Source organism: Molossus molossus, unplaced genomic scaffold (assembly GCF_014108415.1).
Source record: "Molossus molossus isolate mMolMol1 unplaced genomic scaffold, mMolMol1.p scaffold_m16_p_1, whole genome shotgun sequence".
Lineage (NCBI taxonomy): Eukaryota > Metazoa > Chordata > Mammalia > Chiroptera > Molossidae > Molossus > Molossus molossus.
In genome coordinates this window covers 229921712-229936932 of record NW_023425344.1, presented here as the reverse complement: position 1 = coordinate 229936932, position 15221 = coordinate 229921712, and the positions used below count along the sequence as shown (strand labels likewise).

Here is a 15221-nt window from a genome sequence, read left to right as displayed (position 1 = left end):
TCTGTATCCCCACTGTTATTTACTTAATGTGATTCCTGTCTACCTTCACCTGGGTTTCATAGTCAGACATAGTAGAGGGATCAGTCAAGCAAACATGATTTGGAAGAATTAAGATAAACAGTGCTAACATATAGGAATAGAAAATATCCATACACCGAGTTCCAGTAAAATTTGTGTCTCCATAATGCCTTTCCTGACTCTGTGGTTGGTCTCTCCCTCCTATTCAAGATTGATTTCAGTCCACTTTTGAAATACAGTTATCCCTCAGTTTCTGCACCCAGGTGGACACCAAAATCTTTGGATGTCCAAGCGCCTCATATAAAATGGCGTAAAACATGCCTGGCCTGGTGGTTCAGTTGATTTGAGCATCCTCCCATACACTGAAAGGTCCAGGCACATACCTAGGTGTCGTGGGTTCTGGCCTCGAACAGTAGGCAACCAATAGATGTTTCACTCTCATATCGATGTTACTCTTTCTCTTTCTCCCTTTTACTTTCTTTAAAAATCAGTGAAAACATATCTCTGGGTGAGGATTTAAAAAATAAATAAAATGGCATAGAACAGCCCTGGCCGGTTTTGCTCAGTGGTTAGAGCATTGGCCCATGGACCGATGAGTCGCAGGTTCAATTCCAGTCAAGGGCACATACCTCGGTTATGGTTCATCCCCGGCCCTGGTCAGAGTCGTGCGCGAGGCAACCAGTCGATGTGTCCCCCTCACGTCGATGTTTCTCTCTCTCCCTCTCTCACTTTCCTACTCTATCTGAAGATGAATGGAAAAATATCCTCGGGTGAGGATTAAAAAAAAAAAATAGCATAGAACAATGCATACAATCAGAAATCCAAGGATGGGAAACCCAGGATTATGAAGGGACAACTGTATATTTATTGAAAAAAATCCACATATAAGTAGACCTGTGCAGTTCAAACCTATGTTGTTCAAGGTTTAACTGTATAGTCTCTATCCCCTTTTTTTGTTGTTAATCTTCACTTGAGGATACTTTTCTATTGATTTTAGATTGAGTGGTAGGGAGGAAGGGAGAGAGAGAGAGAAACATTGACATGAGAGAAACACATCCTTGGTTGCCTTCTGCACAACCCCAATGAGGGCCGGGATCAAACCTGCAACCCAGGTACATACCCTTGACTGGGAATCGAACCATTGACCCTTCAGTCCGTGCGCCGATGTTCTGACTGCTGAGCCAAACCATCCAGGGCTCTATCCACTTTTTGTTATTGTTCATTCTCACCTGAGGATAGTTTTTCCAAAGATTTTTAGAGGGAGTGGGAGGGAAGGGGAGAGAGAAACATCTATGTGAGAGAGACACATCAATTGGTTGCCTCCTACACATGCCTCGATTAGGGCCAGGGATGCAACCCAGATATGTGCCCTTGACCAGAAACTGATCCCAAGACACCCTTCTGTGCAAGGGCTGACCCTCTAACCACCGAGCCACACCCGCCAGGGCTCCATCTTCTTTTCGTATCCATTGCTATCACCCTAGTTCAAGCCACCATCATCTCTCCCGTGTTCTCTCTGCTTCTGTCTTTGAATCTATTCTAAATAAAGCACTCAGGGTGATCCAGTTGAAATACTGGATACTATATGAATCTTTTGTTGAAGAACCCTCCCACAGGGCTCCTTGTGCTTCCGAATGTCAATGTCAGTCTTGCAGTGAAGACTTGTGAGGCCTTTGTGATGTGGCCCTTTGTTGACCTTGCCTATTCCACTCTCCCCTCCTTCCTTCAGCTCTGTCCACACTGGCTTTCCTAGCCCTTGCAAATGCCAGTCTTGCTTTTGCTTCCAGTCTTGGCGCTTTATGGAGATAGCACTTGGATCATTCAGGTCCTTGCTCAAATGCCACTTGAGTGAGGATTTTATCTTTTTGTCTATCTCCCACGCTGGAAAGTCAGCTCCATGCAGGTGCTGGTTTTTGTCTCTTTCATTAGACACAAAATAACCAAGGCCTAGAGCAGTGTCTGGCACATGAGGTGGGTGCTCAGGGTATTTTTAAGGTCTGCTTGCCTAGCTCACAATACATTCTCCCCTTTCTGTGTGGTCTTCCTGGTGATTCTGCCTTTAGTGTAATGACCTTTGTACTACTTTTTAGTACAAAGTAGTGAGAGAGACACATCAATTGGTTGCCTCCTACACATGCCTCGATTAGGGCCAGGGATGCAACCCAGATATGTGCCCTTGACCAGAAACTGATCCCAAGACACCCTCCTGTATCTCTAGCAAATATATATGAAATAAATGAAATTTTCATTATTCAATTATTTTTATGTACTAGATTTCTGGGGTTATTAAAAATTGTTTTATATCTTGCCCAGTTGGTGTGGCTCAATGTTTGAGCATTGACCCATGCACCAAGAGGTCACTGGTTTGATTCCTGGTCTGGGCGCATGCCCAAGTTGTGGGCCCGATCCCCAGTAGGGGGTGTGCAGGAGGCAGCCAATCGATGTTTTCTCTCATCAATGTTTCTATTCTCTCTCCCTCTCCCTTCCTCTTTCTCTCTAAATCAATGAAGAAGAAACACATTTTTTTAAAGTTTTATATCTTAAAGATAGGCTTTCCTGAGGTTTCAAAAATGTTAGTAGCCCCCAAATTCGACGACTTTAGTATTTTTTAAGTTTCTCTAAATCCTAAAGCCTGTAGAAACTGTATGTGCACAGTTTCCTTTAACTCTTACTGGAGGAATTTACTAACACAAATTTGTCAACTTTTTCAAATAGTACTTTATCTTTAATTGCCAATATTGAAGTAGTTCATTAATATGGAATAAATAATATAGAACAACCTTTGGGCTCCCCAAAGCCCCAGAGACCTCAGAATACTTTTTTTAATTACAGTTAGTATCAAAACTAAATGTTCACTTTTCAACCCACTTCCCCTTTCTTGGAAGAAGTAAGAGTTATTTTTATAACTCTTATTTCCTGATTATGTAGAATAAAGAATCCCAGCAATTCTCTCTGTTAAAGGATATGTTTGCACATGTAAGGAATGTTCTATTCACGTAAGGTCTATTTAGTTTAAGAACATCTTAAACCCTGGTACAGTCCAGCCTTCCTTAAGCCCTCTGTGTGTACTTCCTTAAGCTCTCCGTGTGTACTTCCTTAAGCTCTCCGTGTGTACTTCCTTAAGCTCTCCGTGTGTACTTCCTTAAGCTCTCCGTGTGTACTCGTTCTGGGCATCTTCACCTCTTTCAAAATGGAGCGCAAACTTGCTGCTTTCCTAATGAACCCATGCTTCTCTTCTAATTCAGCAGAAGTGTTAATCCTAAGAAAATTATTACTTACTGTCAGTATTACCATATTTGACCTTCAGAATTGCAGGTTCCAGTCTTCCAAGAAAATATTTTTTTCCTACAGTTTCAGGGGAACTTTTGTTACATTTTGATATTATGCTCACCCAGAGATGTTTAAGCTTTTTAAATTCCAAATTGACATTTTCAGTGAACATGAAGCATTGGTTCATGCTTTAGTACTACAGAGATGTCATTTTTCTTTGCTGAATAGTTCTGTACTCCATTGCACCCTAAAAGTTTCCATTATAATGGCAGTCTTCCAGTAGGCACTTTGAACAAGATTTGTTACTAATATTGTACCATGCTCCCACCAACCTCTCCCTCTAGGCAGAATATGTACAAGAAACACCTTGTACTAAGACGTCTGGGGGGGAAGTGACTCTATGGGAATGAAAGTAGATGTACAGATAGAAAATACATATTTTAATGGCCAGCACTGCCGGATTTCTGCATTCATTCATGATTATTTTCAAAGGGAAAGGAGGAAAGAAAGGCCCAGCCCCTTTATGCTTTCATTTCCTGCCTGTAACTCTGAAGTGCTGTTTTCATAACACTTCCCCTGTCTTAAAAATTCCTGTAACAGCCAGCACCAAAAGTTTCGATGTTTTTTCTAGTTTGGTTTAAGCAACAAAGGCTAAGAGAATGTCTGAGCCTACCCTTGTGAAATCTATATGGTTCTGTTTTGTTTTTGTTTTTTTGTTTGTTGGTTGGTTTTTTTTTTTAGTAAAAAGAGTGATTATTAAATTGTAGTTAGATGTATTTAAGATTATGAACTGAGAGATGAGAAATTTGACTTTATTCCAGTTTTTTAACTTAAGTTGATTTTTCAAGTATTTAAATTTTTATTTTTATTGAAGTGTTAACATTCATATAGTAAAGTGCACAAATCTTTGGCATACAATTCAATGAATAAATACACACCCATCTAACTAATGCCAGACACTAAATGGGTCCGAGGCCGCCTGTCACTATCTGAGCCAAATTAAGCAGAGACAGGGTTGAATCATATATGAGCACTTACTCTGATAATGCCGGCAGTATGGGGAGAGCAGCAGGTCATCCTGGAAATTCTACTCCGCAGTTTTTCTGCCAGCTGGCTGAATATATAGGGAACATAACTACATACAGCTGCGAACTGCAAGTGTAAGGGGGCGGGGGGCGTCTGCAGTCTGACCTCCAGGAGCTCGAGGTCTGATAACAAGGTGGCTAATCTTCTATGATGTTACAAACAGCTTAGCCTGCTTTGGAATGGTCACCATTCCTGAGGCAAACTCCCAGAGGGGATCAGGGTCCATGCACAGCAACCAAATCAAAGCATGTCCTGCCTGTCCTTGGTCTGTTCTCAAAATGTATCTTCTGAGTGATGGGTCCATCCGAGCCAGACCCCGGGGGGTCTTATCTTTTTACAGCCCTATTTTTCTTCTTGCAAAATATCATCCAGTTTCCTGGGGTCTGTAAGAAAGCCTCTTATCTATAGTTAGTACGGTGAGTAGTCATTAAACAACTGTGATTCTATTCTTATTACATGTCCTTCCCCTATCATAACCACCACCTGATCATGATATAGAATATTTCTAGTATCCCAGAAGACTGTCTTATGCCTCTCGACTACTCCATTCCAAGATAAACCAGTATTTTGACTATCACTGTATATTAATCTTGCTCATTCTTGAACCTCATATAAATGGAATCTTACAATACTTTATATATAATCACTTTTGAATCTGGCCTATTACATTCATCATTATGTATTTGAGATTCACCCACATGTTTAGATGGAACAATCATTTATTTATTGCTGTCTAGTATCCCATTGTTTGACTATATTACAGTTTATTCATTCTGCAGATGGACAGTAGGGTTGTTTACTGATTTTGACTGTTATCAAGAGTGACATTCTTGTACCTGTCTTTTGATACACAATTCTGTTGTGTATATGTACCTAGGAATGGAATTGCTGGGTCATAGAGTATGCATATATTTAGGTTCAGTGTATCTTTCTTTGTTGTTGTTGATTTTAGAGAAAGAGGGAGGGAGAGGGAGAGAGAGAGAGAGAGAAACATCAATCATTTGTCTCCCATACGCATCCTGATCAGGGTCTGAACCCACAACCTGGGCATGTGCCCTGGCCAGGAATTGAACTGGTGACCTTTAAATGCATGGAGTGACGCTCAACTAACTGAGCCATACCTACCAGGGCTATTTATTATTATTATTACTATTATCATCATCATCATCACCATCATCATTGACTGATTGATTTTAGAGAGAGAGGAAGGGGGGGAGAAACATGGATTTGTTGTTGCATTTATTTATGCATTCATTGATTGATTCCTGTGTGTGTGCTGACCAGAGACTGAACCACAACTTTAGCATATCAAGACAATGCTCTGACTAACTGAGCTACCTGGCCAGGGCCTCGGTATATCTTTCCTTTTTTTTTTTCTTTATTGATTTTATACAGAGAGAAAGGGAGAGGGATAGAGAGATAGAAACATCGATGAGAAAGAACATTGATTGGCCGCCTCCCACATGCCCCCCCATTGGGGTTTGGCCCACAACCTGGGCATGTGCCCTGACCGGGAATCAAACCAGAGACCTCTTGGTGCGTGGGTCGACGCCCAACCACTGAGCCACACTGGCTGGGCAGTATATCTTTCTTATCAGGAGGTAAGGCGGGTTAGTAGTTGACCTGATAATATTTAAAATATAATTTTGTCATGATTAGAAATTGCTTTCCTGGAAAAGGGGAAGGGAAGAAGCAGTTTTGAGCCTTGCATTATGCTTGCTATATTAGATACTTTCATTGCCTTAAAGGGGGTCTGTACTAAGAGCTTCCGTAATTACTAGGAGAATAGCCTTTGAAAACATAGTTGGCGTGTGATTTCACTTACCTGATATAGTAAACACTAGTATAAGAGGGCTTTAAGATACAAACTCCAGTTTTAGATATCAGCGGCGACACATTCTGAGGCTATCTGGACTTACTCTGTTTTTAAAAAAATGCTTTTGAGGGGAAAAACCACAGGAGTAACACATGTTCCTATTTACTCTGCGGTATAATTCAACAAAAGTAAATATATTAGGAAGAGTAACTTTCCACATAGCAAAAACAAGACCTTGGACAGATGATTAAATAATTGGCAGTTAATACTTATCATAAAGTATTAAAGAGATACGTGAAATATTCACAATGTAATGTTTTTGATAGTATAAATTAGGACAAGGCAGTGGATAGAATTTTTCCATATTTTATCCCACTTCAAGTGTCCTTAGTCATCTTAATGCTGAAAACTAACTGAAACCATTTTAGGGACTACCTGTTCTATTTGGGGGGTCCTAAATTAAGAAAACTCATATCTACTTTGAGATTACGACCTTTAAGAAGACAGAGAGAAGGGAAAAGTGCTTTGATTTTTATATTTTTCCAGCCCATTATAATTAACTGGAAAGTATCAGTCTGAAGAGCAGCAGTAATTTTATTTTATTTTTCTCAGGAAGGCAGATTATATCAGCATATCCAGGAAATCTAAGAAGATTAGGAGCTGTGTAATGGAGTATAATGTGAGTTAGGGGAGCAACTCTGGCTGAACATCCTTTATATTCTCTCCTTTATTTTGAAAGATTTCAGTTAACACCGTAAATGTTATTTTTGAAGTTTCAGACTCAAACACATTTTTTTATTATGTCATGCTATAAAAGCTCATCAGCTAAATCAGAAATCACATTGCTATTTGAGCAGGTGAGCACACGTTACGTTCTTTGAAGCCTAAGCTCTGAGTAGAGAGCACTAGTGCCATTTAAGACAGAACGCTTCCCTTTGTGTCCCTTACTTTGTGTCAGTCCCGAGAGCTGTAGAACATCATCTGTTCCGACTGATACCTGTCTGGAAGGGCTTATGGAATTTTATTTGAGTAATAACACAGTAGTTCCTTCAGACTTTAGGATTACATGGCTGAGAATCCTGAGAATTCTTGATTAAGACTTAATTAAAATATTCCTTTTGAAAATAGCTGAAATACAATTGGTACAACTTCAAAATCTGTTTGACACTGGATAATGAATGTAGTTCTCTAAATCTAATTCTATTTTGTAAAAGTGATTTAAAGTTATCAATATACCATGTTTATCAATAGGTAGATCATTGTGATGCTTCTTCCACCTCCATCCTCCACTCTTTTTAGGCTTTCTGTTTCCTTAAAATAATTAAATCTGATGATCCCATCACAACCTAGTGATCATTTCATATTCTACTTCCTTCCTGAACATAAAGTTTATTAAACGTATCTGCTGCATTCTCTGAGAAATTAACTATATACATGCTCACTTTTCTCTCTCTTTCATGCCAAGCTGTGGATTTTTATAGACTAGGTTCTAAAAATAGATCCTTTTAGACTTGATGAAGTCTAAAAGGACCACCACAGAAGGAGGTTCCGTTGTAAAGTACAAGAGAAATCAGTGGAGGTTTTCTCCAAATTGCTTTTATGCTTTTTATCACACTTGAAAGTAAAGTTTTATGTTTGAAAAGTAGAAAAGAATGCTGACTTCTGTTACTGTCTGTGTTCTTAGGCAAGAATAAAGACCTTTTAAGAGTTAGTATTTTTTTTAACAAGGCTCAACTTCTAAAATTAATTATTTTTTATTGAGGTAACATTGCTTAATAACACATTTTAGGTATGCAGCATTATAATTTGGTATCTGTATACTCTTTTCCTGCTCACCACAAGTCTAGTTTCCATCCATTACCATAATATATTTTTCCTCCTTTACTTCATCTTCCACCCCCTTCTCCTCTGATAACCACCCTTTCTGTTGTCTGTATCTATGAGTTTGTTTTTGTTTTGTTGTATTTATTCATTTGTTACCTTTTTGTTTTATATTCCACATAAGTGAAATTGTACAGGTCCTTTTCCATCTGAGATTCATCCATGTTGTCACAAATGGTAATTTTTCATCTTTTTTATGACTTAGTAGTATACATGTGCGCACATGCTATATCTTTATTCATTCATTGATGGACACTTAGGTTGTTTCTATATCTTGGTTATTGTAAATAGTGCTGCAGTGAGCATAGGGGTACATATATCTTTTTGAATTAGTATTTTCATAAGCAAAGAATTGTTGTTTTTTTGTAATTTTTTCTTTATTGATTTTTAAAGAGGAAGGGAGAGGGAGCGAGAGAATCATCAATGAGAAAGAACATTGATTTGCCGCCGCCTCCTGCATGCCCCCACTGGGGATTTGGCCCACAACCTGGGCATGTTCCCTGACTAGGAATTAAACCAGCAACCTCTTGATGCATGGGTCAACACTCAACCACTGAGCCACACCGGCCAGACGAGAACTGTTCTTAATCTGAATTTATAGCTGCCAAAATAAAGGTTGAAAATTTCAACGCTGATGTTCTTTAACATATAAATGATAAACAAATTGTGGTATATCTTTGCAAAGGAATACTATTCAGCAATAATAAGGATATGTTGGGGATTTTAAATGCCTACTCACAGTATCTTCAGGTTATATATATGTGTGTTAATTTAGATGTATTTTCTTTTGGGACTCTTCTTATCAGGGAACAGATGATGATGAATGGAGAGAGTGAGATTCCCATTTTCTTTTGTTAAAAAGACATGTTTAAAATGATATAGCAATTAGTGGAAAAGTTAAGGTCTAAATCTCTTAACGTTTCTTCTTTATTGATCATTTTTCTTGTTATTCTTGGAATAATATCTTGGAATTTTTCTTTTTTCTTTTTTTTTTGGAATTTTTAAATAGAAGGTATTTGGTTTGTGAAAAGAAAATAGCAAGTTGCAAAGTGATAAAGTGAGCGTGGGAAAAATTACACGTACACTATTATGCAAATGTTCACTTGGTTTTTTAGAAACCATCTTTAATGAGGTATCATTTGCATACAATAAAATTCGCCAATTTTAAGTGTATAATTTCATGAATGTTCACAGATATATTATCATGTAACCATACTACAGTGGAGGTCTAGAGTATTTTTGTTACCCCCAAAAGTTTCCTCATACCCCTTTGCTGTCGGTCCTTCCTGTATTCCTTGGCAACCATGAATCTGTTTTCTGTTACTGCAACTATGTCTTTTTAAAATCTTCTATAAATAATTCACACAGTGTACAGTCTTTTGTGTCTGGCTTATTTAACATAATGCTTTTTTGAAATTCATCAGCATTGTTGTATCAGTTGTTTCTTTTTATATATTATCTCTCTCCATCATGTTTTCTTTTCCTTTCTGAATGTAGGAGCATATTTTTAATAGTATTTTCACATTCTTGTCGGCAAATACTCTGTTATTTTTGGTCTTTTTCTGTTGATTGACTTTTCTGCTAGTGGTGGGTCGTATTTTCTTGTTTCTATGAATATGTGGAATGTTTTTATTATATGTCAGACATGAATTTTTACATTATTGGGTGCTACATTCTGTTATATTCCTTTGGTGATTTTGGACTTTGTTCTTGGAATCAATTGGATCTTTTTGAGACTTGCTTTTAATGTTTGTTAGTGTGAATCCAGCACGACTTTTAGTCTAGGCTAATTGAGCCCTATTACTAGTATAATACCCTTCTGAGATCTTTCCATCTTGATGGGTGAAAATAAAACTATTGCCAACTCTGTATGAGCTCCAGGGATTATTCAGTCTACTGCCTTGTGGATCTTTCCCAGCCTCTGATGGTTTCTTCTCATACTTCTGCAGATCAGCACTCCGCCAAAGGCTCAAGAGGACCTTCTTCATATCTTCTCTGTCCTCTCCTGTACACTGCCCAACAAATTCTAGCCACCTTAGCCTCTCCAACTCCCATCTCTGGTGTCCTCAACTGACAAGACTAGGTGCGCCCCCTTCCCCCATCAGCCTGGAACCTGCTCTAGGCAGTACCGGGACAATCCAAAGGCTCACTTCTTAATGTTTTTAGTCCATCACTGCCTATGGCCCTGTGTCTGAAAACCATTGTTCCAATTTTCTGTTGTTTATATCACAGGAAGATAATCTGGTCACTGGTATGCTATCATTGCCAGAAGCAAAATTCTCTTCTTTAAAATTTTTCCCCCCGTCCAGCCGGTGTGCTTAGTGGTTGAGTGTTGACTCATGCACCAAGATGTCCCCGGTTTGATTCACGGTCAGGACACATGCCCAGATTGTGGGCCTGATCCCCAGTGTGGGGCATGCAAGAGGCAGCCGGTCGATAGTCTCTCTCATCGATGTTTCTATCTCTCTCTCCCTCTCACTCCCTCTCTCTTTCTAAAATTAATAAAGGGAAAAAATTTTTTTCCATTTATTTTTTTATTTTATTTTTTAGAGAGAGTGGAAAGGGGGGATGTAGAGAAAAACATCGATTGAGAGAGACACATCAGCTGGTTGCCTCGCGAACAGCCCTGGTCATGATCGGAGAAACCTGCAACCCAGGCATGTGCCCTTGACCAGAATAGAACCCGTGACCTTTTGGTCCAAGGGCTGATGTGTTAACCGCTGAGCCAAACCAGCCAAGGCTTAAATGTAGAGTCAGCATATATTGCTATTTCTGGTGGGAAATTAGGGCACATGGCTCATCATTTCTTAACATAATTATATATAACACACTTTAATGTCTGCTTTATTATTTGTAAGACATATGTCGTGATTTTAGTGATGTTCATTAGAGTTCACACTTAAGCTAATCTAGGCTTGAGTTATTCTTTGGTCAATTTTAAGTTATTTACATAAAAAGTATTAATTTGGGGTTATTTGTAACAAAATTACCTAGAGTAGCTTCCCATCAGTGGTGGATATGTCTGTATTCTAATTCTAAGGAAGTATATTAACTATTAACCATTTGTATTTCTGGTTGATTGGTTTATTTTTTTTTTTTAAATGTATGATGTTTGTGCCTTTTTTTTTTTATTATGTTTTTATTGATTATTTTTTAGAGAGAGAGAGAAATATCGATCAGCTGTCTCCTGCACACCTCCTATTTAGGAATCAAGCCCGCAACCCAGGCATATGCCCTGATCAAGAATTGAACTAGGACCTCTCAGTTCATGGGCCAGTGCTCAATCCACTGAGCCATACCGGCCGGGTGTTTGTACTTTTTTAAATATTAATTTTCTGGCTTTCTAAGATATATGAGAAATGATTACAAACCTTTTTCTCTTTTTTATTGGATTTATTGGAGTGACATTGGTTAATACAATTATATAGGTTTCAGGTGTACAGTTCTATAATATGTCCTGCATATTACGTTGTGTGTTTACTACCCCAAGTCAAGTCTCCTTCCTTCACCTTTTATTTCCCCTCTACCCTCTTCTACTCCCTCCACCCTCCTCTGCACACCTTTTCTTACTTGTGAGTATTCATGTTTAAGACCATAAAACAGCCCTGGCCGGTTTGGTTCAGCGGTTGGAGCGTCGGCCTGCGGTCCTGAGAGACCTGGGTTCGGTTCCCGCTAAGGGCACGTACCTTGGTTGCGGTTTGTCCCCGGCCCTGGTCGGTTGTGTGGGTGGCAGTCACTCGATGTGTTCCTTTCACATCGATGTTTCTCTCTGTCTCTCTCTCTGTTCCTCTCTCTCCCTCCCACTCTACCTGAACAAAGAATGGAAAAATGTCCTCGGGTGAGGATAAAAAAAAAAAAAAGACCATAAAACAGTTCCTTTGTGAGCTGATCTTTTGAATTTATCGCTTGTTCTTTATTACAGAAAAATTGTTTGGACATCTATTCATAGATTGACTTACCATAATGTCAAAAACAGGCCAAACATTTAGTTAGCTTTTGGAGAAATGTGTTTTTAGTTTTTGTTTTTGTTTATTATTTTTAAAAAATCTTTATTGATTTTAGAGAGAGCAAAGGAGACGGAGAGAGAGAGAGAGAGAAACATTGATGAGAGAGAACATCAATTGGCTGCCTCCTGCACGCCCCCCACTGGGGATTTAGCCCACAACCTGAGCATGTGCCCTGACCGGGAATCGAACTGGCAACCTCTTGGTGTATGGGTTGACACTCAACCACTGAGCCATACTGGCTGGGTGAGAAATGTATGTTTTAATCAATTGTTTTACAGGGAAGATGAACAAAGTGGGATTAAAAGTATGATTTTACATTATTATGGATAGGCTATTACTTTCTATAGGAGTTTTAGGGAAAAGGTAACACAAAATCAAACTTGAGAGGAAATTTTGGGGTTCTAAATGGTTCTGTCTCTGGTCTTATGTGTAAAATTATTCACAGCATGGTTAGTTGGAGTGAATATTGAAGTTGAGACACCTAGATTCTAGTCTCAGCTGCGCCACTTATTACCCTGTGACTATAAGCCAATCACCACCTTTGTGAGTCTCCTGATCTATGAAATGCAAATGCAAATAAATATCCTACCTACTGCAGAGGGATGGTAGAGGCTAATGAGATGGTATTGATTAACATGTTTGAGGGTACCATTGTGCAGTGGAAATAGGAGTGGTTGAACTTATTTTGTGCATTATCATCAAATCTGCTGCCAACATCTAATATGACAGAACACAAAGCAAGATATATTTATATTTTATACAGTTTGCTGTGCAAAAATATTTGATGTTGGAAAGGAAGCTAGTAAGGTGAATAATCATTAAAACAACAGTGGTTCTATTCTTATTATGTGCCCTTCCACCCTATCAGTAGGACTGATTGATAGAATGGAGGTAGAGGCAATGGCCATCTTTTTTTCAGTTCTTTTTTTCCTTATATTATTTTGTTCCTCTTCCCATGGTTTTTCAGGCAAAGAGTGTATACAACAGTTAGCTGAAAATACCAGGTATTTCAGGAGACGTCTGAAAGAGATGGGCTTCATCATCTATGGAAATGAAGATTCTCCAGTGGTGCCTTTGATGCTCTACATGCCAGCCAAAATCGGGTACATTTTGTTGCAGATTACAGACTGGTTTTTCTAAACTTAAAGTTTCTGTGATGTGAGATTCAGGCCTTAGATATTTTGTCAGAGAAAATTGTCTTGGCCTCATTATGTTAACCTTTATTTGCTAGATATGCCATAGATTAGTGGATTCCAATTTGTAAAATATATTAACTTGTTAGTCTTTCCTCAAACAAACATTTTAGTTTATGCACCCTTCTAGGGAGATTGAGATAGGTTAGCAAACAAAACACAGAAGTAAAAATCCCTCTCCCGTGGAGCTTTCGTTCCAGTGGGGCAAGAGTCAGACAAATGTAATAAGTAAATTATGTTATGTGTTAGAAGGTGTTTAGTGCTATGGGAAATACAGAGCAGGTATGGAGGATTGAGTGTGTCTATGGGCAGGCAGTTGACAGTATTAAATGAGGTGTTCAGTGTGCACCTCAGTGGGAAGAGAAGATGACATCTTGAGCTTAAAGGAGCTGAGAGAACCACTTGTGGAGAAAGAAGTTTTTGTGCAAAGGCCATAAGGCAGGAACATGTTTAGCCAATGGAAGGATAATGAGGAGTGAGTGGAGCTGAGGTCAGGGCATGTTATTGCATAACCAGAAGTACAGATTGCACCAGCTTCTTTGGTTAGTGCAAGGTGTATATAATGGAAAGCCCTGCCCTAGAATAGCTTCCAATGTATAACAAAACCGGAAGACATTTGAAAAGCAATTATGAAGTGAATCAATATAATTATTTGTAAAATACATGCAAGCCCAGTCGGTGTGGCTCAGTGGTTGAGCATCGACCCATGCACCAAGAAGTCGCCCGTTCAGTTCCTAGTCAGCACATGCCCAGGTTGTGGGACAAATCCCCAGTGGGCGGCATGCAGGAGGAGGTCAGTCAGTGTCTCTCTCATTGATGTTTCTATCTCTCCCACTCCCTGCCTCTCTATCTAAAATCAATAAAGAAAAAAGAATTTTTTAAAATAATAATAATTACATGCAGAATTGCACCAGAGATGTAAAATAATTCAAATTTGTGTGTTTTGACTGGATCTTGAATATAAAATTGGATAAGATTTAATTAAAGCCATTAAAGGAGCAAATATTTTTATTCATCTTTGAGTCCCCAGGGCCCACCATAGTCCCTGGCATTCAGAGGCCACTCGGTAAATGTTTATTAAAGTGAATAGGAGGGAAAATCCAATCAGGGAACCTGGAAATATGGTGATTCCAAAGATGATAATGAGGGGAAAATTGGGCAAAGGTGCTCACTGAGGGAAAAAGAGAAGTTGTGTTTTCAGCAGGAAGTCATGTGGGCAATTGGCCATATGGCCTTTAGAGGCAGTGGTGGCATTGAACCAGGCAGAGGTGTAGGGTTTTCCTCATTCTTGAAATAGAATTATCATAAATGAACTTAGAGTTACTCGGTCTGAAGGACTGGTTTAGTCTAGAAGCTATTCTTTAAAAGACTATCTGTTCTATCCCTGTGAAACTGACTGTGTACATTATAATTAAGACTTAGAGAGGGTGAGGCAGTAGACAGTTTGGGAGCAAGAGCCAAAGATGCAGGTGCTCAGGCTCTTCCTGCCACAAGGAAGTACATTGAATACTATGTGCCGGGACTAGAGGGAGTGGGAGAGGCTGGCGCTAATGTAAGTAGTTGCTAATGTAACTAAAATGGGTGGGATTATTTTTTTTTTTTCCAAATAAATAATTTAACCAGCTAAGGGGAAATTCCAAAAGGATTAAGGTAAATCAAAAAGAGAAAAATACAACATAATTTACTAAATATTACAGAATTTACATGAAAGTTAAAATTGTGTTATTTACACAAGGTACAGAAGTGCAGTATGGTCACATGCCACCAATTTGCCTTGGGGTGGGGGTTCATGAGAGCTGGATAATCAAGCATCTGAAGTCTGGGGATGTTCTGGCTTCACAAACACAAATGGAAGGTGAATTCCACAGGCAGCTTGATGCCCAGGTCAGTCAAAGAAATGCCTTGGGGGTTAGTGCTGTGCCATTCTACCAGCAGAAGACGTCCTTGGCA

The 15221-nt window shown here is 39.0% G+C and overlaps 1 protein-coding gene across 9 annotated transcripts in view; it reads left to right on the top strand.

The window, feature by feature from the left end:
- Positions 1-15221, top strand: part of SPTLC2 (serine palmitoyltransferase long chain base subunit 2) — a 113136-nt gene that overhangs the window by 84999 nt on the left and 12916 nt on the right. For all 9 annotated transcript variants that reach the window (XR_004959573.1, XM_036262146.1, XM_036262142.1 and 6 more), the window contains one exon: positions 13046-13181. Coding sequence is in view for 8 of the 9 variants with exons in the window: in XM_036262146.1 (XP_036118039.1) it covers positions 13046-13181 (136 nt within the window). In the remaining variant the exon portion in view is untranslated. The remainder of the gene's footprint in view (positions 1-13045; positions 13182-15221) is intronic.